The following is a 27,747-nucleotide window of genomic DNA, read 5'->3' on the forward strand; positions in this document are numbered from 1 at the left end:
GCGAGCACGACCAGCTCGAGCTCAGGTACCACCACACTAGCGCCCGCACACAGGCGACAGCTGCGGCCAGCAGCCAGCTCTACTGCTGGAGCTGGTGGAGCGGCACGGCACCCGCCGCGCCATGCCCTGGCTGCACCAGCTGCTGCGCCACGACCAGCTCGAGCTCAGGTACCACCACACTAGCGCCCGCACACAGGCGACAGCTGCGGCCAGCAGCCAGCTCTACTGCTGGAGCTGGTGGAGCGGCACGGCACCCGCCGCGCCATGCCCTGGCTGCACCAGCTGCTGCGCCACGACCAGCTCGAGCTCAGGTACCACCACACAGGCGCCCGCACACAGGCGACAGCTGCGGCCAGCAGCCAGCTCTACTGCTGGAGCTGGTGGAGCGGCACGGCACCCGCCGCGCCATGCCCTGGCTGCACCAGCTGCTGCGCCACGACCAGCTCGAGCTCAGGTACCACCACACTAGCGCCCGCACACAGGCGACAGCTGCGGCCAGCAGCCAGCTCTACTGCTGGAGCTGGTGGAGCGGCACGGCACCCGCCGCGCCATGCCCTGGCTGCACCAGCTGCTGCGCCACGACCAGCTCGAGCTCAGGTACCACCACACTAGCGCCCGCACACAGGCGACAGCTGCGGCCAGCAGCCAGCTCTACTGCTGGAGCTGGTGGAGCGGCACGGCACCCGCCGCGCCATGCCCTGGCTGCACCAGCTGCTGCGCCACGACCAGCTCGAGCTCAGGTACCACCACACTAGCGCCCGCACACAGGCGACAGCTGCGGCCAGCAGCCAGCTCTACTGCTGGAGCTGGTGGAGCGGCACGGCACCCGCCGCGCCATGCCCTGGCTGCACCAGCTGCTGCGCCACGACCAGCTCGAGCTCAGGTACCACCACACTAGCGCCCGCACACAGGCGACAGCTGCGGCCAGCAGCCAGCTCTACTGCTGGAGCTGGTGGAGCGGCACGGCACCCGCCGCGCCATGCCCTGGCTGCACCAGCTGCTGCGCCACGACCAGCTCGAGCTCAGGTACCACCACACTAGCGCCCGCACACAGGCGACAGCTGCGGCCAGCAGCCAGCTCTACTGCTGGAGCTGGTGGAGCGGCACGGCACCCGCCGCGCCATGCCCTGGCTGCACCAGCTGCTGCGCCACGACCAGCTCGAGCTCAGGTACCACCACACTAGCGCCCGCACACAGGCGACAGCTGCGGCCAGCAGCCAGCTCTACTGCTGGAGCTGGTGGAGCGGCACGGCACCCGCCGCGCCATGCCCTGGCTGCACCAGCTGCTGCGCCACGACCAGCTCGAGCTCAGGTACCACCACACTAGCGCCCGCACACAGGCGACAGCTGCGGCCAGCAGCCAGCTCTACTGCTGGAGCTGGTGGAGCGGCACGGCACCCGCCGCGCCATGCCCTGGCTGCACCAGCTGCTGCGCCACGACCAGCTCGAGCTCAGGTACCACCACACTAGCGCCCGCACACAGGCGACAGCTGCGGCCAGCAGCCAGCTCTACTGCTGGAGCTGGTGGGCGGCACGGCACCCGCCGCGCCATGCCCTGGCTGCACCAGCTGCTGCGCACGACCGCCAGCTCAGGTACCACCCTGCGCCGCACCAGACAGCTGCGCCAGCGCCAGCCAGCTGGAGCGAGCTCAGGTACCCGCCGCGCCATGCCCCACACTAGACCAGCTCGAGCTCAGGTACCACCACACAGCGCGACAGCTGCGGCCAGCAGCCAGCTCTACTGCTGGAGCTGGTGGAGCGGCACGGCACCCGCCGCGCCATGCCCTGGCTGCACCAGCTGCTGCGCCACGACCAGCTCGAGCTCAGGTACCACCACACTAGCGCCCGCACACAGGCGACAGCTGCGGCCAGCAGCCAGCTCTACTGCTGGAGCTGGTGGAGCGGCACGGCACCCGCCGCGCCATGCCCTGGCTGCACCAGCTGCTGCGCCACGACCAGCTCGAGCTCAGGTACCACCACACTAGCGCCCGCACACAGGCGACAGCTGCGGCCAGCAGCCAGCTCTACTGCTGGAGCTGGTGGAGCGGCACGGCACCCGCCGCGCCATGCCCTGGCTGCACCAGCTGCTGCGCCACGACCAGCTCGAGCTCAGGTACCACCACACTAGCGCCCGCACACAGGCGACAGCTGCGGCCAGCAGCCAGCTCTACTGCTGGAGCTGGTGGAGCGGCACGGCACCCGCCGCGCCATGCCCTGGCTGCACCAGCTGCTGCGCCACGACCAGCTCGAGCTCAGGTACCACCACACTAGCGCCCGCACACAGGCGACAGCTGCGGCCAGCAGCCAGCTCTACTGCTGGAGCTGGTGGAGCGGCACGGCACCCGCCGCGCCATGCCCTGGCTGCACCAGCTGCTGCGCCACGACCAGCTCGAGCTCAGGTACCACCACACTAGCGCCCGCACACAGGCCATAACACTACATAAAATACTCGTAACACTAGCGTCTCCTGAGCGTCGGCGACTAGTCACAGAGTAAAAAACCGAAGTTTGACAGCGGTTTAGGGCCGAATCTTGTCCTTTTCTAACGCATAACATACCTTTCGGCATTTTTGAGTTTTTTGAAATCAAGTAATTATTTTATCTGTGGTTGTGCACGCACCGTGGTCAAGATCAAGTGATCTTTCCTTTTTAAAAAAATGCACGGTACGTTTGGATCTTACGAGCAACGGTGAACTAAATAGAAACAACGTCATTATATGATATTTTAATCCCAATACAAAATAATCTCTTCCAAAGAAGCCATGCAAATACTATTTTATTTATAACAATAAAATTGTACAATGCAATTTACAATATAATTAAAGTTTTCAGTATCCGTCCACATTTTTATTTACAGTTTAACAGCGTTTTATCGTTTAGTTATGTACTTAATGTTTAACTATAAATATCAAACAATAGTACCTGTTTTCCTTTAAAAAAATATTTTCCTGTTCAAAGGGGAGTTAGGAGACGGCCACGATTATAAATCAATCTCATCCACAATACTGATCACCGATTTCCGCCGGCGCCAGTACTCCTTCCAAGCCGCTCTGTGTACTTTCATGGACAAAAAGAACACCACTACACCAATGATATTCAACAACGTAAAGATACATATACAATTAATCACCACGTAGTTACCCTTAAACACTATCTCTGCCACAACTACGGGCAGAAACGTCGACACCCCTGAAGTTATACACGCCGCCGTGCACAGAATAATCTTGTGACAAACATCCTTCTTATATCCTATATCCCGCACAGCTAGGCTTATTAATGTATACAAAACTCTCAAATACACTAAACCAGTCGCCAATAAAGATAAAATCAACGCGACACATGTGAAAGTCTCAACGTTTTCCGAATCAATCTTCAAAGGAATCGACACAGAAAACATCACAGCCACTTCTATCACAGGCACAAGCCAACAGTACAGATTCACCAACAAGTATCTCCGTTTAACAGTACTTTGGAACACTTTTACAATGTCCATGTAAAACATAACAGTGGCCACCAGGAACCAATGGCACATTACGATCCTAGATAGTATGAAAAAGAATATTATCACCATGCAATGTGTTTCTGTCTTCGCATATACGTTGCTTATGACGAAATACGACGTCATAGTGACGGCACACACAAAAAACACGTTCATAAACACGTAGTTCTGGAACTTTCGCCATCTCGGTATTACCATCCAGGTTACGACGCCAAAAGCGCAGCTCACGATGCACAGCAAAACGCATAAAATGAACAGACTCAGCGCTATCACATATACATACTCGAAGGCGGTAAACGGTCGGGTCAAATCGACTAGGAAAATTGTGTTATTTCCTGTTTCTGTACTATTTCGTGTCATACTAAATTGTTGCTTGGTTATACTGATTGCACTTTTACTTCCTTCTTGAGTAGGTAAATCTCTGTTTCACTATTACAACATAGATTACCTAACGCCAAATTTCCAAAAAATATTACCAAAGTTTCATTAATGTTTTGAGCCCAATCGGTGTTAGAGAGACTGGAGTACTCGCAATGACGAAGCGCGGGTTCAGACTAACATCATAATGTAAAACTTTAAAGTCTGTCCTATAAACCCTAAGATGTGACATCTTAACCGACCAATATTAAACATTATATCCTTTCAATAGGGATTAGGAATGGTTTGTAACTATTTCGCCTGTGTTTCTTTCCTGGTCGCGGATTTCTTTATAATTAAATCATGAATGAACAGTTCTAAATGCAAATTAAGGTAAATGTTATAATATCTTAAAAAGATCAACACAAGGTGCATTTTTCTTCTAATATTTAAAACTAGTTGTGACTTTTAGTTTTAAAGCATCCAGCTTCATTTATAAACCAGAACACACAGTCATAGGGAAATAATGTGTGAATAATACTCTGTAGGTGTAAGTCCCCTCAGTAACATTTTTAATTAACCGTTGTTAGACCGTATGTGTTGACAATAAAGCTTATGAATTGTCATTTATGACTTTTTCAATTAAAAACTTTACTTATTGTCGTATCTAAGACGTTAAATCCGGAAAGATTCAATTTAAAATCAACCTTATTTATAACTCACGATGTGGTACATTGTAGTTGACAACGCTACAGTGGACTGTGGGCGATGGCACGCGTAGTGATGCTGATGGTACACGGTAGCTTTTATCGATATTCCCCAATCCAACCTTTTTTTAGGGTTCCGTAGTCAACTAGGAACCCTTATAGTTTCGCCATGTCTGTCTGTCCGTCCATCCGTCCGTCCGTCCGTCCGCGGATAATCTCAGTAACTGTTAGCACTAGAAAGCTGAAATTTGGTACCAATATGTATATCAATCACGCCAACAAAGTGCAAAAATAAAAAATGGAAAAAAATGTTTTATTAGGGTACCCCCCCTACATGTAAGTGGGGGCTGATATTTTTTTTTTCATTCCAACCTCAACGTGTGATATATTGTTGGATAGGTATTTAAAAATGAATAAGGGTTTACTAAAATCGTTTTTTGATAATATTGATATTTTCGGAAATAATCGCTCCTAAAGGAAAAAAAAGTGCGTGCCCCCCCTCTAACTTTTGAACCATATGTTTAAAAAAAAATGAAAAAAATCACAAAAGTAGAACTTTATAAAGACTTTCTAGGAAAATTATTTTGAACTTGATAGGTTCAGTAGTTTTTGAGAAAAATACGGAAAACTACGGAACCCTACACTGAGCGTGGCCCGACACGCTCTTGGCCGGTTTTTAAACTAGCGATATAAACAGCACTGGACAAAATATGGCAATATTTGTCCATAATGGCCTGCCAATTTAGTTCGTCTAATTTTGGAGCCAATGAAATAATTTTCGCAAGTTGACGTATGTTTGTCCCATCTCATTATGATTATGTATGACCCTGCTAGCGCAGAATACAAGATATCGTATCACTACGGCAACGATAACCCCGGGTCAGATTTCATATATCAAAATATATGATATACAGGGCCGGATTAAGGGTAGAGCGAGTGGAGCGGCCGCTCTAGGCGCCACATGGTAAGGGGGCGCCAAAATCGAGAATGTGGATCCATACAAAAAAAATATACCTACATTGCGTGGCCGCAAAATGGCGAGAGGAGTCGGGAATGAATCCAGCTATTGAAAATCTAGATTTGTAATTCAGATTAAGTGGAAAGTTGCACCACATTGCCAACATATACCAACACTAATAAGGGTGCTGGTGCTAGGGCGCCGTAAATGGAGGATTCTCCCTTGACGAACCACATTGTTGTGCGGCCGAACGACAAAGTTAAGTCGCTATCCAAATGCAAAAATATGAGTCTATCCGATAGTCCAAAGCGGAGTTCCTCATAAAGCCAAAGGCGCAAAACGTCTCACAGAGGCGCAACTTTGTGAGTCACAGAAGAAGATGGGCGAACTTCAAAGCACTAAGATCCCGAAAGGCACTTAGTGGCAAAATACCGAAATGGGCATCCCGACGGTGACGATCGAGTCCGCAGTTAAACTCTTAATTAACTCTTAGTATTATAAAAATAATAGTGATGGTGAAATATAAGGCCTAAAAGTCGGGAACATAGGCGCCCTGTGAAGTCAAAATATGCCAAAGACGCAGCTCTGCAGGAGATCAAAGCTTCAAAGTTCGCACTGTTCGCAGATTCCCCGCTAGCGGGTTGAGTCTAAATAAATTGCGTCAATAGGAAAAAAAAATCGCGTTCGCTTCGCTCGCGCTTATTGTTTATATCAGTTCTCTTTTATTTATTTATTTAAACTTTATTGCACAATAAAAAAGAAGTACAAATGGCGGACTTAATGTAATGCCTTAAGGCATTCTCTACCAGTCAACCATAGGGCAAAACAGAAACACTTACGAAAAATTCTGCGCTCGCGTTTTCATTTCAAGTCTGCTTTCCTGACTTCATGACTTGGCCACTATAGTACTCCATTTTGTTTGTTATTTTATGTAGGTACATGATATCCACGTTCAGCCCCACGTAACTATACTAGGGTGCGACTGAGAAAGTTCAACCCTTTATCCCTTTCGTACTCTGTATGATGAAATCCATTAATTCTGTATTATATATTACGGCATTACTATGAAAAAATTTCACGCTCGCTACGCTCGCATCTTTTTTAGGGTTCCGTAGTCAACTAGGAACCCTTATAGTTTCGCCATGTCTGTCTGTCCGTCCGTCCGTCCGTCCGTCCGTCCGCGGATAATCTCAGTAACCGTTAGCACTAGAAAGCTGAAATTTGGTACCAATATGTATATCAATCACGCCAACAAAGTGCAAAAATAAAAAATGGAAAAAAATGTTTTATTAGGGTACCCCCCCTACATGTAAAGTGGGGGCTGATATTTTTTTTCATTCTAACCCCAACATGTGATATATTGTTGGATAGGTATTTAAAAATGAATAAGGGTTTACTAAGATCGTTTTTTGATAATATTAATATTTTCGGAAATAATCGCTCCTAAAGAAAAAAAAGTGCGTCCCCCCCCCCTCTAACTTTTGAACCATATGTTTAAAAAATATGAAAAAAATCACAAAAGTAGAACTTTATAAAGACTTTCTAGGAAAATTGTTTTGAACTTGATAGGTTCAGTAGTTTTTGAGAAAAATACTGAAAATTACGGAACCCTACACTGAGCGTGGCCCGACACGCTCTTGGCCAGTTTTCCTGCATAGTGAAACTTCTTGTCTAGGGCGCCGAAACTCAAACTCGCTCTACCCTGATCGAGTGCACGGGCCGGCGCTGATAATATAACTCAAGCTTACTCTGTTATAAATTTATATTTATGATTTCTATGTTAAAGTATTTGTAGATATATCCTTCTCGGAGTACCCACAAGTCCCACAACACAAGTTGTTAGTGGATAAATTAAAGCACTTTTTATGAAAGAATAACTGTATTTTCATCACATTTGCTGTGAAAAGGTCTTGTTCCATCTACGTTTACTGAACGTCAAAGTACTATTTTATTCCCACGGGAGTTATAAATTGCTATAACTGCCAAGTCGAGTAGATTTGTTTGCCTACGTATTTCGCCGGAGTATGTATTCGCTCCACGCGTGGCGATGGCTTGGAAGAAACAGAAAGAACGCTACAAAGCTAATCACATTCACTACGCTCACTCCGTACACAAGGTACTTCACCAGCACACTCTTCGTGACCACATCTAATATTGTCATAGCAATGTAGGAAGCATCAATCGATGATATACCTGCGGTTAAACATAACGTAATCTTTATACAATGTCTTTTTGCTCCACACTCACGTATTGCTCGACATATTAGTTTCAAAATAACTGTCCCATACAGAATTTCACTCGCAAGTAAATATAAACTAGTAACCCCTATAGCGATATAATCCACATGACGTATTTTCAATTTGTAGGAGTATATTACACTGAACGTTATGGCTGTCTCTAATAGTGGTGCTATCCATACGAAGAGACTGGTTACCAAATATCTGGATGGGTTTTTGAAGGTCTTCACGAAGTCTGTACAAAATGTAACTGCAGCTACCAGCAACCAGTGGCTCGTCGAGATTTGTAACCACACTCGTGCCATTACGATGATGAAAAAGCGTTTATCATTTTTGAAAAATGCAAAGTGATTTAAACAGTTGATATTTTCACTGAGATACATGGATGCAGATAACGCTGCAATCAGGACAATCCCGCTGAGGAGCAGATAGTTCTGAAACGTTCTCCATTTTTTGATGAGCATCCATGATATAATGCCAAATAATGTACTGATGGTAGATAAATAAACGCCACAGGCGAGGAGTCCCAAGACTGTCCAGTAAGCCGAATAAGACAGCCTGTATAAAGAATTTTCAACTGGTGACAATTTAAAAGTACATACAAAATGAAACTCAATGTCTGTCAAGTCACTGTCGTCTTCCGATTCTACGGGCATTTCACTGTTGAACTACAAAGCCAGACTGTTTGTGACACACGTCTTGTTCATCATTCGCTTCCGAGATGCCACAACTTTTTTTTTTCTTGTTTAATTTACACACTATCCACGCGTCTGCTAGGCGTCTCTCTCGGAACAAAAATAGAACACGATATTTTACACATAATATAGGTACACAACTAAGCTCTGAGAGGCTATCGGGAACGAGTGACTCAGACATCACACGAATACGAATCAGTTGCCACTCGAATACTGCAAGTAAGAAAGAGATGGAGTATGTGGTCCTTGTATTTTGATGGTGGTGTCCCGGTTGCACACGCGATCATACCTAATTAATTTTAATTGTACCTACGCACTAAAAACGTGTCTCAAGGGCGACTGTCAATGACATAATTAGGGCGCTGGCTGAAATGCGGGCGAATCTACTTTCTGACCGATACAACTATTACAAATCTCTTTGACGACCGGTCTGGCCGAACGCGTTGTGACCCTGCCTGCTAAGCCGCGGTCCCGGGTTCGAATCTCGGTGAGGGCATTTATTTATGTGATGAGCACAGATATTTGTTCCAGAGTTTTCTGTGTATATGTATAAGTATTTCTATATTATATATATTATCGTTGTCTGAGTACCCACAACACAAGCCTTCCCAACAAACAAAATATCCTTATAAAATCAATCTATAAGGGCTAAACACTCATAGTAGTTTTAAAATAGCATTCATTATGCCAGAGTTCTTTATAGCGGCTCATTATAAGAGAATTTGGCCTAATAGTACATTTACTCTTATAATTTGGCCATGTACACGTTAATAAGTCAAATTTATATGACTGCAATAAGGGTTTAAAAATATTTACTCTTATAGTAGCTCATTATAAGAGGATTTGGCAAATAGTACATTTACTCTTATAACTTGGCCATGTACACGTTAATAAGTCCAATTTATATGACTGCAATAAGGGTTTAAAAATATTTACTCTTATAGTAGCTCATTATAAGAGGATTTGGCCAATAGTACATTTACTCTTATAACTTGGCCTTGTACACGTTAATAAGTCCAATTTATATGACTGCAATAAGGGTTTAAAAATATCTATTCTTATAGAAGCCATTTAAAATGCCTTTTCGCTGTATAATATTCAAAGCACTATAAAAGCTTTTGTTATGGCCAATTATTCTTATAAAAGTAATGCATAAGATAACTATGATGCTTTATGCCTCATAGGAGCATATAATAAATCGTCTATCCAGCAAACAAATTACAGCATTTTATAAAGTGTTTAAAAGAATTAAAGCAATACATTTTCTCTTATACAATAATTATAAAGGCATTATTCTTGAAAGTATCGTATTAAAAGTTTTTATAAAACTTGATTCGTTATTTTGAAAATCCAGCGAATGTGAACAATCTGATCCCAACTTATCGATTAGTGGTTCCGTAGAGGATGCCATTATGGAATAATTATAAGAATATGCAGGCAAACAGCAGTGACAGTAATACAGGTATATCGTTAAATGATGAATTGAGTTTGGATTTAGCTTAATAATTATATTTTTTGTTCTTATTTAAGGTGTCTGTAGCTCTGCGGTAAAAAATGTTAAGGTATATACAGCGGGGCCGCGGGGCAGATCTCGACTGCAGGGCAAATGTAACTGGTCCATTGTTTCCATGTTTTACAATGTTTACATTATTAAATAGAGTGTCCACCGGTTATACCAGACTAGCATGCACTCGGAGGTGGCCAATTATACATAATTGAGCGTATAAGAGACTATTAATTTACCAAGGCACTCAGTTTTTTTATCCATCAGTACCTACTAATATTAATTTTTAAGATTAACTTTATTAGAATAAGTTCCAAAAGTGTATTCCTTACTTTATGGACTTTGGTCTGAAATAAAAAAAAATCTTTTATTGCGGACTATCATTGTGAATGTTGGACGATCTGAATAAGTGAATACAATGTTCGGCTATTTTAAGAAGAAACCGATTTTATATTCCTTTTGGGACTAAGACAGATTAAAATTGAGGACAAATGAAGACAAACTCACTGTTTTTAAGATATTTATTTATGTGCAATGAAACCAAACCGATACAAGTAACTTTATAAGATTAATATTTTCAGTTCTATTGCTCACGATGTTGCTGTTTCAATGAGTCTACATACTTCAAAATATTAATATATTCTTCAGAGCGCCTACACGGTGGTAGAAATTGTAATTAACCTATCAGTAAATTTCCAAAATAATAAGTAGTTTCTTTTATCGAGGTCTTCATCAAATTCACAAAAGATATATTGATTTTCGTTTTCTTGTTTTGAATTATCAGCGCCATCTTTGCTTGGTGTGATTTTCTTACAACCTAAACTATTTACTGCGTCCTCTTCCATTTTGCATGTTTTTTGATCCACCACTCCGGGCTTATTTTTGGGTGTAAGTAATGATTGTGACTGATTTTCTCCATCAGAATATGTGCCGTTTTGTAGTTCATCTGTAATAAAAAAAAAATATTTATTTGAAGTCTTAGGCTAGGCTGTTTATAGTTATCGACACAAAGTCCATTGTGATGGCGGTATTGAAATCGTCTGTGGTTTTCAATAGCACTTACTTACTAAGAGGAGGAGAAGAGTTGTCATCTTCATGTCACTAAAAACGGCTGACTATGTATCTCATCCACAGATTCTGTAACAATAACCATAATAATAAATATCAAATAGAGTATTTGACTCAGCATTTACAATAAATCAATAGGAAGTAATAAAATAAGGCACCAGAAGATTAAATATTCCGAAGCACAAGTTTATTTTAAATTGAAAATTCTAGGTATAACTTCCTAATGAAATATTGACAATATCAGTATTACCTGACATGCTGCGGACTACACAGTTTTATTTTGTTCTATGCCGGTTAATCGAACCAAACCTTTATCAAAGCGTTCCCCAAAATACCGGTTTAAAAAGAATGGTCTTTCGAACAAAAATACAATTTCAAAGGTTTGGTTTGCGCCAAGTACATGATAACTAGACAGCGGATTTCAGGTAGCGATTTAAATATTAATATGGATATGACTAGTGCAATTTTTTAAATACATGTCATGTGGTTTATAATCTATTATTATTACCTACATCGCAAAGCACAAACTTCACTGAATAATTAGATTAAATTAATGTTATTTTTTCAACAAACTACATTTAAAAAAAAAGTATTTTATTCTAAATAATGGACTTTCAATTTAAATATATATAAGAAGCAAATTATTTTCATTTTTATATTCTTTGAGCCATAATAGAAGTTTTTACTGTGCAATGCGTAGAAGAAATATTAAAGAAATAAGTATAAATAAATATTTTTTTTATTTTTATTTATTATCATTATAATTTTTGCCCAATATTCACAAAAGCATCCAAAAAGGGTTTTACTTTTATGTTCCCATACATTTTTTCGTGTGTAGAAAAAATAATAAATATTGTATGCGAGTCATATTCATATCAATATTTAAATCGCTACCTGAAATCTGCTCTCTAACGATAACGTTATGAATTTTTAACTGGTATCCGTTACAAATATTTAACTAGATGGTAAGGTTCGGGATTTCACTAATTGTGAGAAGGAACCCTAAAGATATATAAAATGGCGAATCATAAGTAACACCGGTGGCTATTATAAAGTTTTTACTCTTATAGAGTATTTGTAAATGATGTGCTTACTGCTTTTACTCTTATAACAGCCTTGCTCAAGACATGTCAAAATTAATTAACCGCATTTTTAGTACAAAACCGTTGAAATACAAGGGCGCATTAATAATACAACACATTTTATATCACATTTCACCATGAAATTGGATTCCCACACAGTTTTCATAATAAATAAGCAAATAATTGTAATATGTAAAAGTTAACTTACCGTTTACTAACTTGCAAAATGGATGACTTGATGATGATGTACACATAAATCACTACGAAAAGCACAATAAACTTTTAAAACAGCATTCTGTTTCGCCGTTATGAGTTTTACTCCCTTATATCTGATGATCACAAAACGTGTACAAGAGCTATTGCCCTTATTAAAGCTTTGAATATGATTCTTACAAGTATAATTGCCTTTATTAAAGCTTTAAATATGATTCTTATTAGTACATTAGCCTTTTAAAAGCACTTTTCTTTCCATTATAAGGTTAACTTTCTTATTGCATGCCATAATAAAGCACGTACAAGATAAGAAAGCTAATAATATAGCAACTACAAGGGGGATATAAGGTTTTTGGCCTTATAAGGTGTGCCCAAATGCCCTCTTGTAAAGGGTTTACAAGGTTATTATAAGAGTACTATTTTTGGCATTATAAGCCACTATAAGACTAATTTTTGTTAGTTGGGTTCTTGAGCTTACCGTGGGACTCGGTCAATCTGTGTAAAAACGTCCTATAAATAATATTTATAATTTAAAAAAATATATAAATGTGTCCAATATTTTTAAAGGGCTCGTTTTCCTTAATTGCGCCCAGGAGTTGAAAATAAATAATAATATACTTTTTTCTCCAAAATAAACTTTGTTGGAATATATTGTGTAGTCTGCAATTTTTCGGAAGTGATGAACCGATGAAATAAAAAGAGTCCCGTTTTTTCAATGAAATCCGTAGCAAACAGTGTGATTTGCGGGTCAATACTGTTCATAATAAATGCATAATATACTCGTACATATGTTATAATAACTTTGAAATCATTCGTTTAAAGTCTATGCAAAATGATTTAGTGACCATTTACTTCCTTCATATACAATTCAAAAAGAAAACAATAGATGTAGTCTTGATTGTGAACTATTGTTTACAGATGTAAATATCATTTCAGCCATAAGACTTCTTGGACCAGCTGTAGGGCTGTGTTTCCATAAGAGGTATGTGAGAACGCGTATCGAGCGATGTTTTTGTTAAATAACAATCGAATCGAAACTAAAAATACAGTTATTTGTTATAGGCTCATCGATTTGCGGTTTTTAACAACTTTCCACATTTCTACACATCTCTAGCGGGTATGCTGTCTAGTAATCTATATACCACGTGACACGTGAATCATATGTATTACATTTAAACGTAGTGACTACGCAACGCTAGTCGTTGCTCCTAACGCTATATGTTTTCTTTTTTGCAAAGTCGGGAGGTCGGGACTTTTTCGCAATCAATTTATGCAACCACATTTATAACTCTAGGGATTCCCTTCGGGTCTAAATGCGAAGGAATCATTGAACGATACGAACTGAATATTTGATTCGACTAACTCGAAATAAGTTATGAGTAAATACCTATTTATAGGGCAGATGCACATTGAGGTAACGACTTTGCTTATTTCAACTCTTTAGGCACTCTATTTTAAAATAGAAAACTTCGCCCTAAAATTTTAAGGTGAATTGAGACTTAAACAATCAAACAGGTTCTCAACATAGAAGCTTGCACACAATACATCAAAATTCGTTACACAGGGATAATAAATAAGAAATGTTGCAAACTAATTACAATCCATTTATTTACATAATTTTACAAACATTTTCAGTTTTTGCAGTCTTACTTTTTGATTCCTAATCTAACATGCTTATAGTTTAATCATTGTCTATGATAACTGTCACAAAGAAAAAGTAAGTACTTATCTTAACGAAGTGGTAATGTATTTTTTCTATTGTGTTTTAATTTATCGCCACTCGTTGCGAATTTCCTTATTCTCGTACTTGTATAGGTATTTACCTATCGTAATCTACCTAATATAATTCAATAGTGCAGTATATGTCGAATGCTTGTTTTATTACTGCTGGACTGTGCCTATTTTACCTACTGTCAATCGAGAAAAACGGTAAGGGGCGGCAATGCCTATATTCGTTTCGCTAGGTAAATGCCAGCGTTCTTGTCTTCCGTCAACTCGATGATATTATAACTACTATAAGTAATGATTTACAATTATAAAAATCTTTTTTTAGTTCCTAATGCATTGTGTTGGTAAATCGACTAATTGGGGAACTTAAGAAGACAAATTAGTAAAACAAAATTAAACGGTGTTGGCTAATGTGTCCATACTCCGCGCTTTCCGCCGCTGCAGATGGTTGCGCCACGCCTTCCGATGGCTCCGCATCGAAAGGAAAAACGCCAACACTCCGAACAGGCTCAGCAAGCTCACTATTATACAGACGTGACGCACCGTGATGTTCTGCGTGAAGTCGATCGCCAGCAGCATCGGCGGGTAGAACGAGATGGCCGACGTCACGCAGGCGGCCGTCGAAAATGTTATATTCTGACACACGTTCTTACGTGAGCCTTTATCGCGTCTAGCTAAAGTTACCAAGGTATACAACACCCTCAGATACAAAGCCGTATTTACCGCTTTGTAAAAACAAGTTATACCAAAGGAAATGTACCCTACATGACGAACTTTTAAATGACCTAACCATACTGTTAAGAATAGTATAGATCCTTCTAATAAAGTTCCTACCCATGTGAATAAATTCGTAATTAAATATCTATGTCTAATCCGATTGTTAAACACTTTCACGATGTCCATGTAAAACATCAGTGTGGCCACCAGGAGCCAGTGGCTCATCGCTATGCGAGACAACACAAACGCTACTTGCACTAAAATCTTGCACGTGGGAAGTTTAAAGTATGTGATATCAAACACTTCACCATTATTTAAGTGAGCATAGAAAAACGTCCGGTTTAATGTATAGTTCATTAATAATGTGACAATACTCATTATGATCACATTCAGGAACACATAGTTTTTATACTGTCTCCATCGCTTGATGAGTATCCATGAGGTGACACCGAATATGACACTGCCGGTAGCTACCACTAAGTTAGTGGTGAATACACTGAACATTGCCCAATACACGTACGTAAACATTTCATCCGGATGGATCCTGGGTCCGGGCCACAAGTCAAACTCACAGCCATATATGGCATCGTGTATCACTTTGGGATCGACGAAAACTTTCCAAGAATGGTTCATCTTGATGTAATCCCTCACTGTGTATGTACTCGTATTTTATTGCATACCAAACACGGGGTTTTCCTCAACTTTAGATGTCATGATATATCTGCCATTCCAGTCCCACCTTCACAAAATTTCCTTTTTAAGTGCCATCTGTACTTGTCAGTCCAGGTTCCAGACTCTTCACGTTTCATACCGACATGTAGAACATCTTTCATTGCCACTCACAGTATAAGCCGACAAATGCACTGTGACTTGAAATATGACAGACCAGCAAGGAACATGGAGAACAACTAATTACAGTAAATGCATAACAATGCACAACAATATCTCTTTTTCCCTCCCGTGCTTGCACAAGTATTTCCCATTTTATGTTCGGATAACCCTCTCTGTCTAGTCTATGCCGAGGGAGACGCACTGAGCAAAAAGCCAGAAGACAATACTAGCCGTGTAGGTAAAGATTATTTAAATAACAACTGGCCTGAGTCAATAAGGAAAACATTTTACATTGAGTGTTGAGGATGCAGTGATTGATTGAAATGGACATCGTAGTTCACTCTTAAATGCTTTATTGTCTGTTAACAGTGTCAACTTTCCTAGTTTAATTTTTAAACTAAACTAACGAAACATAAGTCTTCGTGAAATATTATCACTGTTTAAGTTAAAAGCCGACTGTTTAAAATGTCTCATATAAGTTGCCACTGCGAAATTACGTCAACTTAAGACATATCGGACGTAGATGGGCATTTAAGTACGTTATGATGACGCAGGATAACTGACCTCTTATTGTTTGCTGTAGCAAATTCACAACAAAGTAGGCTTTTTGTTGCCATCATCCTTGTTTAAACATTTATAACTACATTACGCGCTACTGTCACCTCTCGCCCACCACTGGAAAATATATTGGCTCATTCAATATAGTTGTACTTATATTTAATCTTATTGTTATTTGCTGGATATCACCACATCTTATATTTTAGTCAGATATTCATTTTCCTTTGATGTGACGTTTAAAATAACGCTTGATTTGTATTCTAATAAACAATACTTATTGCGACACCTTTTTATTGTGGTTTGAATTGGTGCCATGACCAGAATTCTAATGACGGATTCAAATTAGTGTTTTTCTCTGCACAAATTCTCGCGATCATGATCGCGACTTCTCTGATCATGTTCCTACACGTGCTTTCCTTATAGTCGCGTATCAACTTTAGTCTGGAACTAGCCTAAGTGTAGTCTGAAACTAGCGTCATGTGAAGCGTGTAGTGTGATGTTATTTCAAAGAGACCGTGTGCGTTCCTGCTTGATTGATGCTAGAGGATCCACTCAGTTTCCTGATTCCATTTTTTCAACAGTGTCCTGCCAGTACAATGCCTCTGCGAGTTCCTCTCAGCCGGCGGCGCGGGCGGCGAGGCGGGCAAGGCGGGCGAGCTGGCCGCGCACCTGCGGCGCACCGTCGCCTCGAGCGAGGAGGGCGCGCGCGCCGTGCTGCAGTACTACACGCAGCGGCTCGCGCACTCGCATGCGCCTACACGCGCACAGGCCAACAGGGTAACTAAACGCGTACATTTCTCAACATTGTGTTCCCTAGAAGTTCTTATCTGAGGCAGGCAAGCCGAGGGAGCTGACTTGAATTACTGGATAAACGATTCTTTTATTTGCAGGGCCTGAAACTAGTCCTAACACAAGCTGAAGACATGGCGGAAATGGACTATAATGCAGAAGTCAGCCCAGAGTAAGTAGAAAAGCTAAATGTAACTTCGTTATTCCTTAAGCAACTATCTGATACCTTTGTGAGAGTTGAATTCTGTGATAAGTGTTCTAGATTCTTACCCAAGTGAGTTTGTGAGCAGGGAATGGTTAGAGCTGCTAATACAGCTCCGTCACTGGGCCGCCGTGCGCGACGAGGTGCTGGCGCGGCTCCGAGCCGCCTGCCTCGCGGAGTGCGTGCCGCGCCACCTCGCCGCCTACATCGCGTTCTTGGCCGAGCACGCCGACACGCTGCCTCCGCTGGTGCTGGTGAGTGAAGCTAGGGTGCTTCTCAGATCCTTCTCTATGGACGCCCGGAACAAATGGTTACTTTACCGCTATTGAGTGTAGACACTACACGAGGTGCATGAACGCTTCAATGCGCGCCACGCGGCCTACGTCGCGTTTTGCGTGCGTGGCTTCTGCGTTCTCTGATACCTATCCTGTGAACTTTTTACCGAAACCTTGCGCCCTTTTAAACGGAGTGCAAGACGTCACTGAATTACCTCTTTCTAATGATGTGGAAAGTAAGGATTTCTGAACCCGCTATCGCGGCAACGGAAGAAAAATACGAACGAGAATATGTGTCCTTTGATCACTATTTTCTTATCAAACTCAATAATTTCTCTCCATTTATAGTTGACTGGTACCTCGTTCAGTTTTAGACTAATGATGATTGTTTGTTTGTTTATCTAGGACCTGAGTCAAGTGGTAATGGAGCGACAGGTCGTGATAGGCGGTGTGCTCCCGCCGGCCGAGCCCCGAGCTGTGCCTGACCACCTGCAGCACCGCACTCTGCACGCCATCACCTCCATCTTCTATGCACACTTGCGAAAGGTAACAACATTATGACTGATAAGCCGTTGGATGTATTGGGCTACTAATAAAATTTGCCAAAGAACTCGTTCTCGAACTAACTCACAAATTAGAAATCAACGTCTCTCAAATATTCCGCACCATGTTGTGGCAGAGTAAAATAAAGTCAACTACTAAAGTAAGAGTGGTTTTCGACGCACCGACGAGAATTACTATGCACATCATTTATATAAAATGTTGTAGTTAACTGCTTTATTGTTACATTTGTACCTAAGCACTAAGTTGAACGAATTCTTGACTAACAATTTACATCTTTCCACACCATATCTTTGTGACCGAAGTCAAAGGAACAGCTTACGAATAGTATTGGACGCATCATCGAAGCACCGTTGTATTGTCCAGGCTCGCACGTCGGGGCCGCTGGCGCCCTCGGCGGGCGCGGAGTGGGGCGCGGGCGGCGCGGGCGAGCTGGTGTCGCTGCAGTGGAGCGCGGCCGCCGCCGCCGTGCCCGCCGTCGTCGCGCACGCGCACTACAAGCTGCTGTGCTACGGCCCTTCTGCATGTATGTACTCAATCAAAAAGGCCAGTCAATCTGCCGCTAGAGGCGCTATAGTGTACTCGATGGTGGCGAAATCACATATGATTTACACTTTCGTGCGAGTGATGAGACCGGCTGCTGCTGCCAGTGACACACGAGGCGCGTGTGTAAATAAGCTTTCAAATGTGGAGTGTCTTTTCGAAGGAACTTATTAATACACATATGAAACTGTACAAAAATAAGCACTGGACCATCATATACAGTGGTACCGAATGAGCACATCACTAATTCGCTTCTCTCTTCACAGACGACACGAACCAAGAAATGTACTCTTGGCTAGAATCAGTCTGGGTCGGGGAACCCCCGACGGCCTTCGCTGCCGACGGTACCACCACCAGCTTGCTGCCTGATTGGTTGCGGCTGCACCTCGTACGGTCAGCGAGGCCGGCGTTATTGGAGCTCGGCTTGCGGGCGTTACCCGCTCATAAGCTGGCGCTGTTTATACAGACGTTTGGCATGCCACGGTCCGCCTGCAGGTAAGATTACTGACCTATGAATAGTATCAGTCTCAGAGGGAGCTCTTTAGATTTCTGTGTTGTAGACGATACCAGTTGCGGGACTGCATAGTCGTGTAGTGAGCAAGACCAACGTCACGCCACATATAAATGTTTGGTATAAAAATTATAAAATCATCAAAGACTGTCACGAACCGCGTGTCCCTTCAGAGTGTGTGTGCCAAGTATTCGATTTGCTCGATGTTTCTTTTTTGCAGGTTCTAGGTAGAAGCGTTCGATGATGCCTTAGTGCGTGTACACATTATCCGATCCTATATCGCATGTAGGAAGGATTTCAAATGCAAAAATTAAAGATGGCGGCTGAAATATATGGGATATCGGTACTACATCCGATAACGGATCGGATAATGTGAAAACGCAGTTGGGTATAGGCAACTTGACTGTACTTAAAATAAAATATTTTATACCATGTACGAAATAAAGCATCGGATAATTATAAAAAAAATTAAGACAGAAGTTATTTTTAAGTCCAATTTATATTTTATAAATCAGAAATATATTAAAGTAATTGAGTTGACCGTGACGTCACTCAATTCGATTTCATATTAATTCCATATTAGCAAACCGTTGAAAATCGTTTTGACAGTTCTTAAAAAGAAGCTAATTTGACTAGGAAGAAAGTAGCCTATTGTAAACTAAGCTTGAAGTTGTTTGGCAGCGCCCTGCTGGCAGCCCTGGACGCGTGCCCGGCGGCCGCGGTGCTGCGGCTGGGCGTGGAGCGCGGCTACATGGCGCAGCTGCTGCAGGTGCAGCGCGCGCGCGGCTGCTCCGGCGGCGAGGCCTTCGCGGCCGCGCTGCGCCTGCAGCCGCCCGTCTACCCGCCCGGTATGTGCACTCCTGGCAGCGCCCTGCTGGCAGCCCTGGACGGGTGCTGCGGCTGGGCGTGGAGCGCGGCTACATGGCGCAGCTGCTGCAGGTGCAGCGCGCGCGCGGCTGCTCCGGCGGCGAGGCCTTCGCGGCCGCGCTGCGCCTGCAGCCGCCCGTCTACCCGCCCGGTATGTGCACTCCTGGCAGCGCCCTGCTGGCAGCCCTGGACGGGTGCTGCGGCTGGGCGTGGAGCGCGGCTACATGGCGCAGCTGCTGCAGGTGCAGCGCGCGCGCGGCTGCTCCGGCGGCGAGGCCTTCGCGGCCGCGCTGCGCCTGCAGCCGCCCGTCTACCCGCCCGGTATGTGCACTCCTGGCAGCGCCCTGCTGGCAGCCCTGGACGGGTGCTGCGGCTGGGCGTGGAGCGCGGCTACATGGCGCAGCTGCTGCAGGTGCAGCGCGCGCGCGGCTGCTCCGGCGGCGAGGCCTTCGCGGCCGCGCTGCGCCTGCAGCCGCCCGTCTACCCGCCCGGTATGTGCACTCCTGGCAGCGCCCTGCTGGCAGCCCTGGACGGGTGCTGCGGCTGGGCGTGGAGCGCGGCTACATGGCGCAGCTGCTGCAGGTGCAGCGCGCGCGCGGCTGCTCCGGCGGCGAGGCCTTCGCGGCCGCGCTGCGCCTGCAGCCGCCCGTCTACCCGCCCGGTATGTGCACTCCTGGCAGCGCCCTGCTGGCAGCCCTGGACGGGTGCTGCGGCTGGGCGTGGAGCGCGGCTACATGGCGCAGCTGCTGCAGGTGCAGCGCGCGCGGCTGCTCCGGCGGCGAGGCCTTCGCGGCCGCGCTGCGCCTGCAGCCGCCCGTCTACCCGCCCGGTATGTGCACTCCTGGCAGCGCCCTGCTGGCAGCCCTGGACGGGTGCTGCGGCTGGGCGTGGAGCGCGGCTACATGGCGCAGCTGCTGCAGGTGCAGCGCGCGCGCGGCTGCTCCGGCGGCGAGGCCTTCGCGGCCGCGCTGCGCCTGCAGCCGCCCGTCTACCCGCCCGGTATGTGCACTCCTGGCAGCGCCCTGCTGGCAGCCCTGGACGGGTGCTGCGGCTGGGCGTGGAGCGCGGCTACATGGCGCAGCTGCTGCAGGTGCAGCGCGCGCGCGGCTGCTCCGGCGGCGAGGCCTTCGCGGCCGCGCTGCGCCTGCAGCCGCCCGTCTACCCGCCCGGTATGTGCACTCCTGGCAGCGCCCTGCTGGCAGCCCTGGACGGGTGCTGCGGCTGGGCGTGGAGCGCGGCTACATGGCGCAGCTGCTGCAGGTGCAGCGCGCGCGCGGCTGCTCCGGCGGCGAGGCCTTCGCGGCCGCGCTGCGCCTGCAGCCGCCCGTCTACCCGCCCGGTATGTGCACTCCTGGCAGCGCCCTGCTGGCAGCCCTGGACGGGTGCTGCGGCTGGGCGTGGAGCGCGGCTACATGGCGCAGCTGCTGCAGGTGCAGCGCGCGCGCGGCTGCTCCGGCGGCGAGGCCTTCGCGGCCGCGCTGCGCCTGCAGCCGCCCGTCTACCCGCCCGGTATGTGCACTCCTGGCAGCGCCCTGCTGGCAGCCCTGGACGGGTGCTGCGGCTGGGCGTGGAGCGCGGCTACATGGCGCAGCTGCTGCAGGTGCAGCGCGCGCGCGGCTGCTCCGGCGGCGAGGCCTTCGCGGCCGCGCTGCGCCTGCAGCCGCCCGTCTACCCGCCCGGTATGTGCACTCCTGGCAGCGCCCTGCTGGCAGCCCTGGACGGGTGCTGCGGCTGGGCGTGGAGCGCGGCTACATGGCGCAGCTGCTGCAGGTGCAGCGCGCGCGCGGCTGCTCCGGCGGCGAGGCCTTCGCGGCCGCGCTGCGCCTGCAGCCGCCCGTCTACCCGCCCGGTATGTGCACTCCTGGCAGCGCCCTGCTGGCAGCCCTGGACGGGTGCTGCGGCTGGGCGTGGAGCGCGGCTACATGGCGCAGCTGCTGCAGGTGCAGCGCGCGCGCGGCTGCTCCGGCGGCGAGGCCTTCGCGGCCGCGCTGCGCCTGCAGCCGCCCGTCTACCCGCCCGGTATGTGCACTCCTGGCAGCGCCCTGCTGGCAGCCCTGGACGGGTGCTGCGGCTGGGCGTGGAGCGCGGCTACATGGCGCAGCTGCTGCAGGTGCAGCGCGCGCGCGGCTGCTCCGGCGGCGAGGCCTTCGCGGCCGCGCTGCGCCTGCAGCCGCCCGTCTACCCGCCCGGTATGTGCACTCCTGGCAGCGCCCTGCTGGCAGCCCTGGACGGGTGCTGCGGCTGGGCGTGGAGCGCGGCTACATGGCGCAGCTGCTGCAGGTGCAGCGCGCGCGGCTGCTCCGGCGGCGAGGCCTTCGCGGCCGCGCTGCGCCTGCAGCCGCCCGTCTACCCGCCCGGTATGTGCACTCCTGGCAGCGCCCTGCTGGCAGCCCTGGACGGGTGCTGCGGCTGGGCGTGGAGCGCGGCTACATGGCGCAGCTGCTGCAGGTGCAGCGCGCGCGCGGCTGCTCCGGCGGCGAGGCCTTCGCGGCCGCGCTGCGCCTGCAGCCGCCCGTCTACCCGCCCGGTATGTGCACTCCTGGCAGCGCCCTGCTGGCAGCCCTGGACGGGTGCTGCGGCTGGGCGTGGAGCGCGGCTACATGGCGCAGCTGCTGCAGGTGCAGCGCGCGCGCGGCTGCTCCGGCGGCGAGGCCTTCGCGGCCGCGCTGCGCCTGCAGCCGCCCGTCTACCCGCCCGGTATGTGCACTCCTGGCAGCGCCCTGCTGGCAGCCCTGGACGGGTGCTGCGGCTGGGCGTGGAGCGCGGCTACATGGCGCAGCTGCTGCAGGTGCAGCGCGCGCGCGGCTGCTCCGGCGGCGAGGCCTTCGCGGCCGCGCTGCGCCTGCAGCCGCCCGTCTACCCGCCCGGTATGTGCACTCCTGGCAGCGCCCTGCTGGCAGCCCTGGACGGGTGCTGCGGCTGGGCGTGGAGCGCGGCTACATGGCGCAGCTGCTGCAGGTGCAGCGCGCGCGCGGCTGCTCCGGCGGCGAGGCCTTCGCGGCCGCGCTGCGCCTGCAGCCGCCCGTCTACCCGCCCGGTATGTGCACTCCTGGCAGCGCCCTGCTGGCAGCCCTGGACGGGTGCTGCGGCTGGGCGTGGAGCGCGGCTACATGGCGCAGCTGCTGCAGGTGCAGCGCGCGCGCGGCTGCTCCGGCGGCGAGGCCTTCGCGGCCGCGCTGCGCCTGCAGCCGCCCGTCTACCCGCCCGGTATGTGCACTCCTGGCAGCGCCCTGCTGGCAGCCCTGGACGGGTGCTGCGGCTGGGCGTGGAGCGCGGCTACATGGCGCAGCTGCTGCAGGTGCAGCGCGCGCGCGGCTGCTCCGGCGGCGAGGCCTTCGCGGCCGCGCTGCGCCTGCAGCCGCCCGTCTACCCGCCCGGTATGTGCACTCCTGGCAGCGCCCTGCTGGCAGCCCTGGACGGGTGCTGCGGCTGGGCGTGGAGCGCGGCTACATGGCGCAGCTGCTGCAGGTGCAGCGCGCGCGCGGCTGCTCCGGCGGCGAGGCCTTCGCGGCCGCGCTGCGCCTGCAGCCGCCCGTCTACCCGCCCGGTATGTGCACTCCTGGCAGCGCCCTGCTGGCAGCCCTGGACGGGTGCTGCGGCTGGGCGTGGAGCGCGGCTACATGGCGCAGCTGCTGCAGGTGCAGCGCGCGCGCGGCTGCTCCGGCGGCGAGGCCTTCGCGGCCGCGCTGCGCCTGCAGCCGCCCGTCTACCCGCCCGGTATGTGCACTCCTGGCAGCGCCCTGCTGGCAGCCCTGGACGGGTGCTGCGGCTGGGCGTGGAGCGCGGCTACATGGCGCAGCTGCTGCAGGTGCAGCGCGCGCGCGGCTGCTCCGGCGGCGAGGCCTTCGCGGCCGCGCTGCGCCTGCAGCCGCCCGTCTACCCGCCCGGTATGTGCACTCCTGGCAGCGCCCTGCTGGCAGCCCTGGACGGGTGCTGCGGCTGGGCGTGGAGCGCGGCTACATGGCGCAGCTGCTGCAGGTGCAGCGCGCGCGCGGCTGCTCCGGCGGCGAGGCCTTCGCGGCCGCGCTGCGCCTGCAGCCGCCCGTCTACCCGCCCGGTATGTGCACTCCTGGCAGCGCCCTGCTGGCAGCCCTGGACGGGTGCTGCGGCTGGGCGTGGAGCGCGGCTACATGGCGCAGCTGCTGCAGGTGCAGCGCGCGCGCGGCTGCTCCGGCGGCGAGGCCTTCGCGGCCGCGCTGCGCCTGCAGCCGCCCGTCTACCCGCCCGGTATGTGCACTCCTGGCAGCGCCCTGCTGGCAGCCCTGGACGGGTGCTGCGGCTGGGCGTGGAGCGCGGCTACATGGCGCAGCTGCTGCAGGTGCAGCGCGCGCGCGGCTGCTCCGGCGGCGAGGCCTTCGCGGCCGCGCTGCGCCTGCAGCCGCCCGTCTACCCGCCCGGTATGTGCACTCCTGGCAGCGCCCTGCTGGCAGCCCTGGACGGGTGCTGCGGCTGGGCGTGGAGCGCGGCTACATGGCGCAGCTGCTGCAGGTGCAGCGCGCGCGCGGCTGCTCCGGCGGCGAGGCCTTCGCGGCCGCGCTGCGCCTGCAGCCGCCCGTCTACCCGCCCGGTATGTGCACTCCTGGCAGCGCCCTGCTGGCAGCCCTGGACGGGTGCTGCGGCTGGGCGTGGAGCGCGGCTACATGGCGCAGCTGCTGCAGGTGCAGCGCGCGCGGCTGCTCCGGCGGCGAGGCCTTCGCGGCCGCGCTGCGCCTGCAGCCGCCCGTCTACCCGCCCGGTATGTGCACTCCTGGCAGCGCCCTGCTGGCAGCCCTGGACGGGTGCTGCGGCTGGGCGTGGAGCGCGGCTACATGGCGCAGCTGCTGCAGGTGCAGCGCGCGCGCGGCTGCTCCGGCGGCGAGGCCTTCGCGGCCGCGCTGCGCCTGCAGCCGCCCGTCTACCCGCCCGGTATGTGCACTCCTGGCAGCGCCCTGCTGGCAGCCCTGGACGGGTGCTGCGGCTGGGCGTGGAGCGCGGCTACATGGCGCAGCTGCTGCAGGTGCAGCGCGCGCGCGGCTGCTCCGGCGGCGAGGCCTTCGCGGCCGCGCTGCGCCTGCAGCCGCCCGTCTACCCGCCCGGTATGTGCACTCCTGGCAGCGCCCTGCTGGCAGCCCTGGACGGGTGCTGCGGCTGGGCGTGGAGCGCGGCTACATGGCGCAGCTGCTGCAGGTGCAGCGCGCGCGCGGCTGCTCCGGCGGCGAGGCCTTCGCGGCCGCGCTGCGCCTGCAGCCGCCCGTCTACCCGCCCGGTATGTGCACTCCTGGCAGCGCCCTGCTGGCAGCCCTGGACGGGTGCTGCGGCTGGGCGTGGAGCGCGGCTACATGGCGCAGCTGCTGCAGGTGCAGCGCGCGCGCGGCTGCTCCGGCGGCGAGGCCTTCGCGGCCGCGCTGCGCCTGCAGCCGCCCGTCTACCCGCCCGGTATGTGCACTCCTGGCAGCGCCCTGCTGGCAGCCCTGGACGGGTGCTGCGGCTGGGCGTGGAGCGCGGCTACATGGCGCAGCTGCTGCAGGTGCAGCGCGCGCGCGGCTGCTCCGGCGGCGAGGCCTTCGCGGCCGCGCTGCGCCTGCAGCCGCCCGTCTACCCGCCCGGTATGTGCACTCCTGGCAGCGCCCTGCTGGCAGCCCTGGACGGGTGCTGCGGCTGGGCGTGGAGCGCGGCTACATGGCGCAGCTGCTGCAGGTGCAGCGCGCGCGCGGCTGCTCCGGCGGCGAGGCCTTCGCGGCCGCGCTGCGCCTGCAGCCGCCCGTCTACCCGCCCGGTATGTGCACTCCTGGCAGCGCCCTGCTGGCAGCCCTGGACGGGTGCTGCGGCTGGGCGTGGAGCGCGGCTACATGGCGCAGCTGCTGCAGGTGCAGCGCGCGCGCGGCTGCTCCGGCGGCGAGGCCTTCGCGGCCGCGCTGCGCCTGCAGCCGCCCGTCTACCCGCCCGGTATGTGCACTCCTGGCAGCGCCCTGCTGGCAGCCCTGGACGGGTGCTGCGGCTGGGCGTGGAGCGCGGCTACATGGCGCAGCTGCTGCAGGTGCAGCGCGCGCGCGGCTGCTCCGGCGGCGAGGCCTTCGCGGCCGCGCTGCGCCTGCAGCCGCCCGTCTACCCGCCCGGTATGTGCACTCCTGGCAGCGCCCTGCTGGCAGCCCTGGACGGGTGCTGCGGCTGGGCGTGGAGCGCGGCTACATGGCGCAGCTGCTGCAGGTGCAGCGCGCGCGCGGCTGCTCCGGCGGCGAGGCCTTCGCGGCCGCGCTGCGCCTGCAGCCGCCCGTCTACCCGCCCGGTATGTGCACTCCTGGCAGCGCCCTGCTGGCAGCCCTGGACGGGTGCTGCGGCTGGGCGTGGAGCGCGGCTACATGGCGCAGCTGCTGCAGGTGCAGCGCGCGCGCGGCTGCTCCGGCGGCGAGGCCTTCGCGGCCGCGCTGCGCCTGCAGCCGCCCGTCTACCCGCCCGGTATGTGCACTCCTGGCAGCGCCCTGCTGGCAGCCCTGGACGGGTGCTGCGGCTGGGCGTGGAGCGCGGCTACATGGCGCAGCTGCTGCAGGTGCAGCGCGCGCGCGGCTGCTCCGGCGGCGAGGCCTTCGCGGCCGCGCTGCGCCTGCAGCCGCCCGTCTACCCGCCCGGTATGTGCACTCCTGGCAGCGCCCTGCTGGCAGCCCTGGACGGGTGCTGCGGCTGGGCGTGGAGCGCGGCTACATGGCGCAGCTGCTGCAGGTGCAGCGCGCGCGCGGCTGCTCCGGCGGCGAGGCCTTCGCGGCCGCGCTGCGCCTGCAGCCGCCCGTCTACCCGCCCGGTATGTGCACTCCTGGCAGCGCCCTGCTGGCAGCCCTGGACGGGTGCTGCGGCTGGGCGTGGAGCGCGGCTACATGGCGCAGCTGCTGCAGGTGCAGCGCGCGCGCGGCTGCTCCGGCGGCGAGGCCTTCGCGGCCGCGCTGCGCCTGCAGCCGCCCGTCTACCCGCCCGGTATGTGCACTCCTGGCAGCGCCCTGCTGGCAGCCCTGGACGGGTGCTGCGGCTGGGCGTGGAGCGCGGCTACATGGCGCAGCTGCTGCAGGTGCAGCGCGCGCGCGGCTGCTCCGGCGGCGAGGCCTTCGCGGCCGCGCTGCGCCTGCAGCCGCCCGTCTACCCGCCCGGTATGTGCACTCCTGGCAGCGCCCTGCTGGCAGCCCTGGACGGGTGCTGCGGCTGGGCGTGGAGCGCGGCTACATGGCGCAGCTGCTGCAGGTGCAGCGCGCGCGCGGCTGCTCCGGCGGCGAGGCCTTCGCGGCCGCGCTGCGCCTGCAGCCGCCCGTCTACCCGCCCGGTATGTGCACTCCTGGCAGCGCCCTGCTGGCAGCCCTGGACGGGTGCTGCGGCTGGGCGTGGAGCGCGGCTACATGGCGCAGCTGCTGCAGGTGCAGCGCGCGCGCGGCTGCTCCGGCGGCGAGGCCTTCGCGGCCGCGCTGCGCCTGCAGCCGCCCGTCTACCCGCCCGGTATGTGCACTCCTGGCAGCGCCCTGCTGGCAGCCCTGGACGGGTGCTGCGGCTGGGCGTGGAGCGCGGCTACATGGCGCAGCTGCTGCAGGTGCAGCGCGCGCGCGGCTGCTCCGGCGGCGAGGCCTTCGCGGCCGCGCTGCGCCTGCAGCCGCCCGTCTACCCGCCCGGTATGTGCTCACCACCACGCCCACGCTAGCCCGAGCTGCCGGTCGCCTTCACTGTGGCCCCGCTCAAACGGTATCACCGTGGCTAGGTCGCGGGGTTGGATAACGGCGGTAGCGGTAGGGCTAGCAATCACCGGATCGCCAAGTCGTCCACAAAAAGACGGCGTCAGACCGCCCCACATGGATGGGGCGCGCCCCCAGCCCCGCAGCGCCCAGCGCGGAAG

The 27,747-nt window shown here is 52.2% G+C and overlaps 1 protein-coding gene across 1 annotated transcript in view; it reads left to right on the forward strand.

Annotated features, from left to right (window-relative positions):
- Positions 1 to 2,212: 2,212 nt before the first annotated feature.
- LOC125232420 overlaps positions 2,213 to 27,747 on the forward strand; it is a 47,533-nt gene continuing 21,998 nt past the window's right edge. The window contains exons 1-8 of the mRNA XM_048138074.1: positions 2,213 to 2,399; positions 16,735 to 16,930; positions 17,044 to 17,114; positions 17,233 to 17,398; positions 17,825 to 17,965; positions 18,347 to 18,506; positions 18,790 to 19,018; positions 19,716 to 27,526. Coding sequence (XP_047994031.1) covers positions 2,353 to 2,399; positions 16,735 to 16,930; positions 17,044 to 17,114; positions 17,233 to 17,398; positions 17,825 to 17,965; positions 18,347 to 18,506; positions 18,790 to 19,018; positions 19,716 to 27,526 — 8,821 coding nt within the window. The 5' untranslated portion in view covers positions 2,213 to 2,352. The remainder of the gene's footprint in view (positions 2,400 to 16,734; positions 16,931 to 17,043; positions 17,115 to 17,232; positions 17,399 to 17,824; positions 17,966 to 18,346; positions 18,507 to 18,789; positions 19,019 to 19,715; positions 27,527 to 27,747) is intronic.

This window comes from Leguminivora glycinivorella, chromosome 13 (assembly GCF_023078275.1).
Source record: "Leguminivora glycinivorella isolate SPB_JAAS2020 chromosome 13, LegGlyc_1.1, whole genome shotgun sequence".
In the NCBI taxonomy this organism is placed as follows: Eukaryota; Metazoa; Arthropoda; class Insecta; order Lepidoptera; family Tortricidae; genus Leguminivora; species Leguminivora glycinivorella.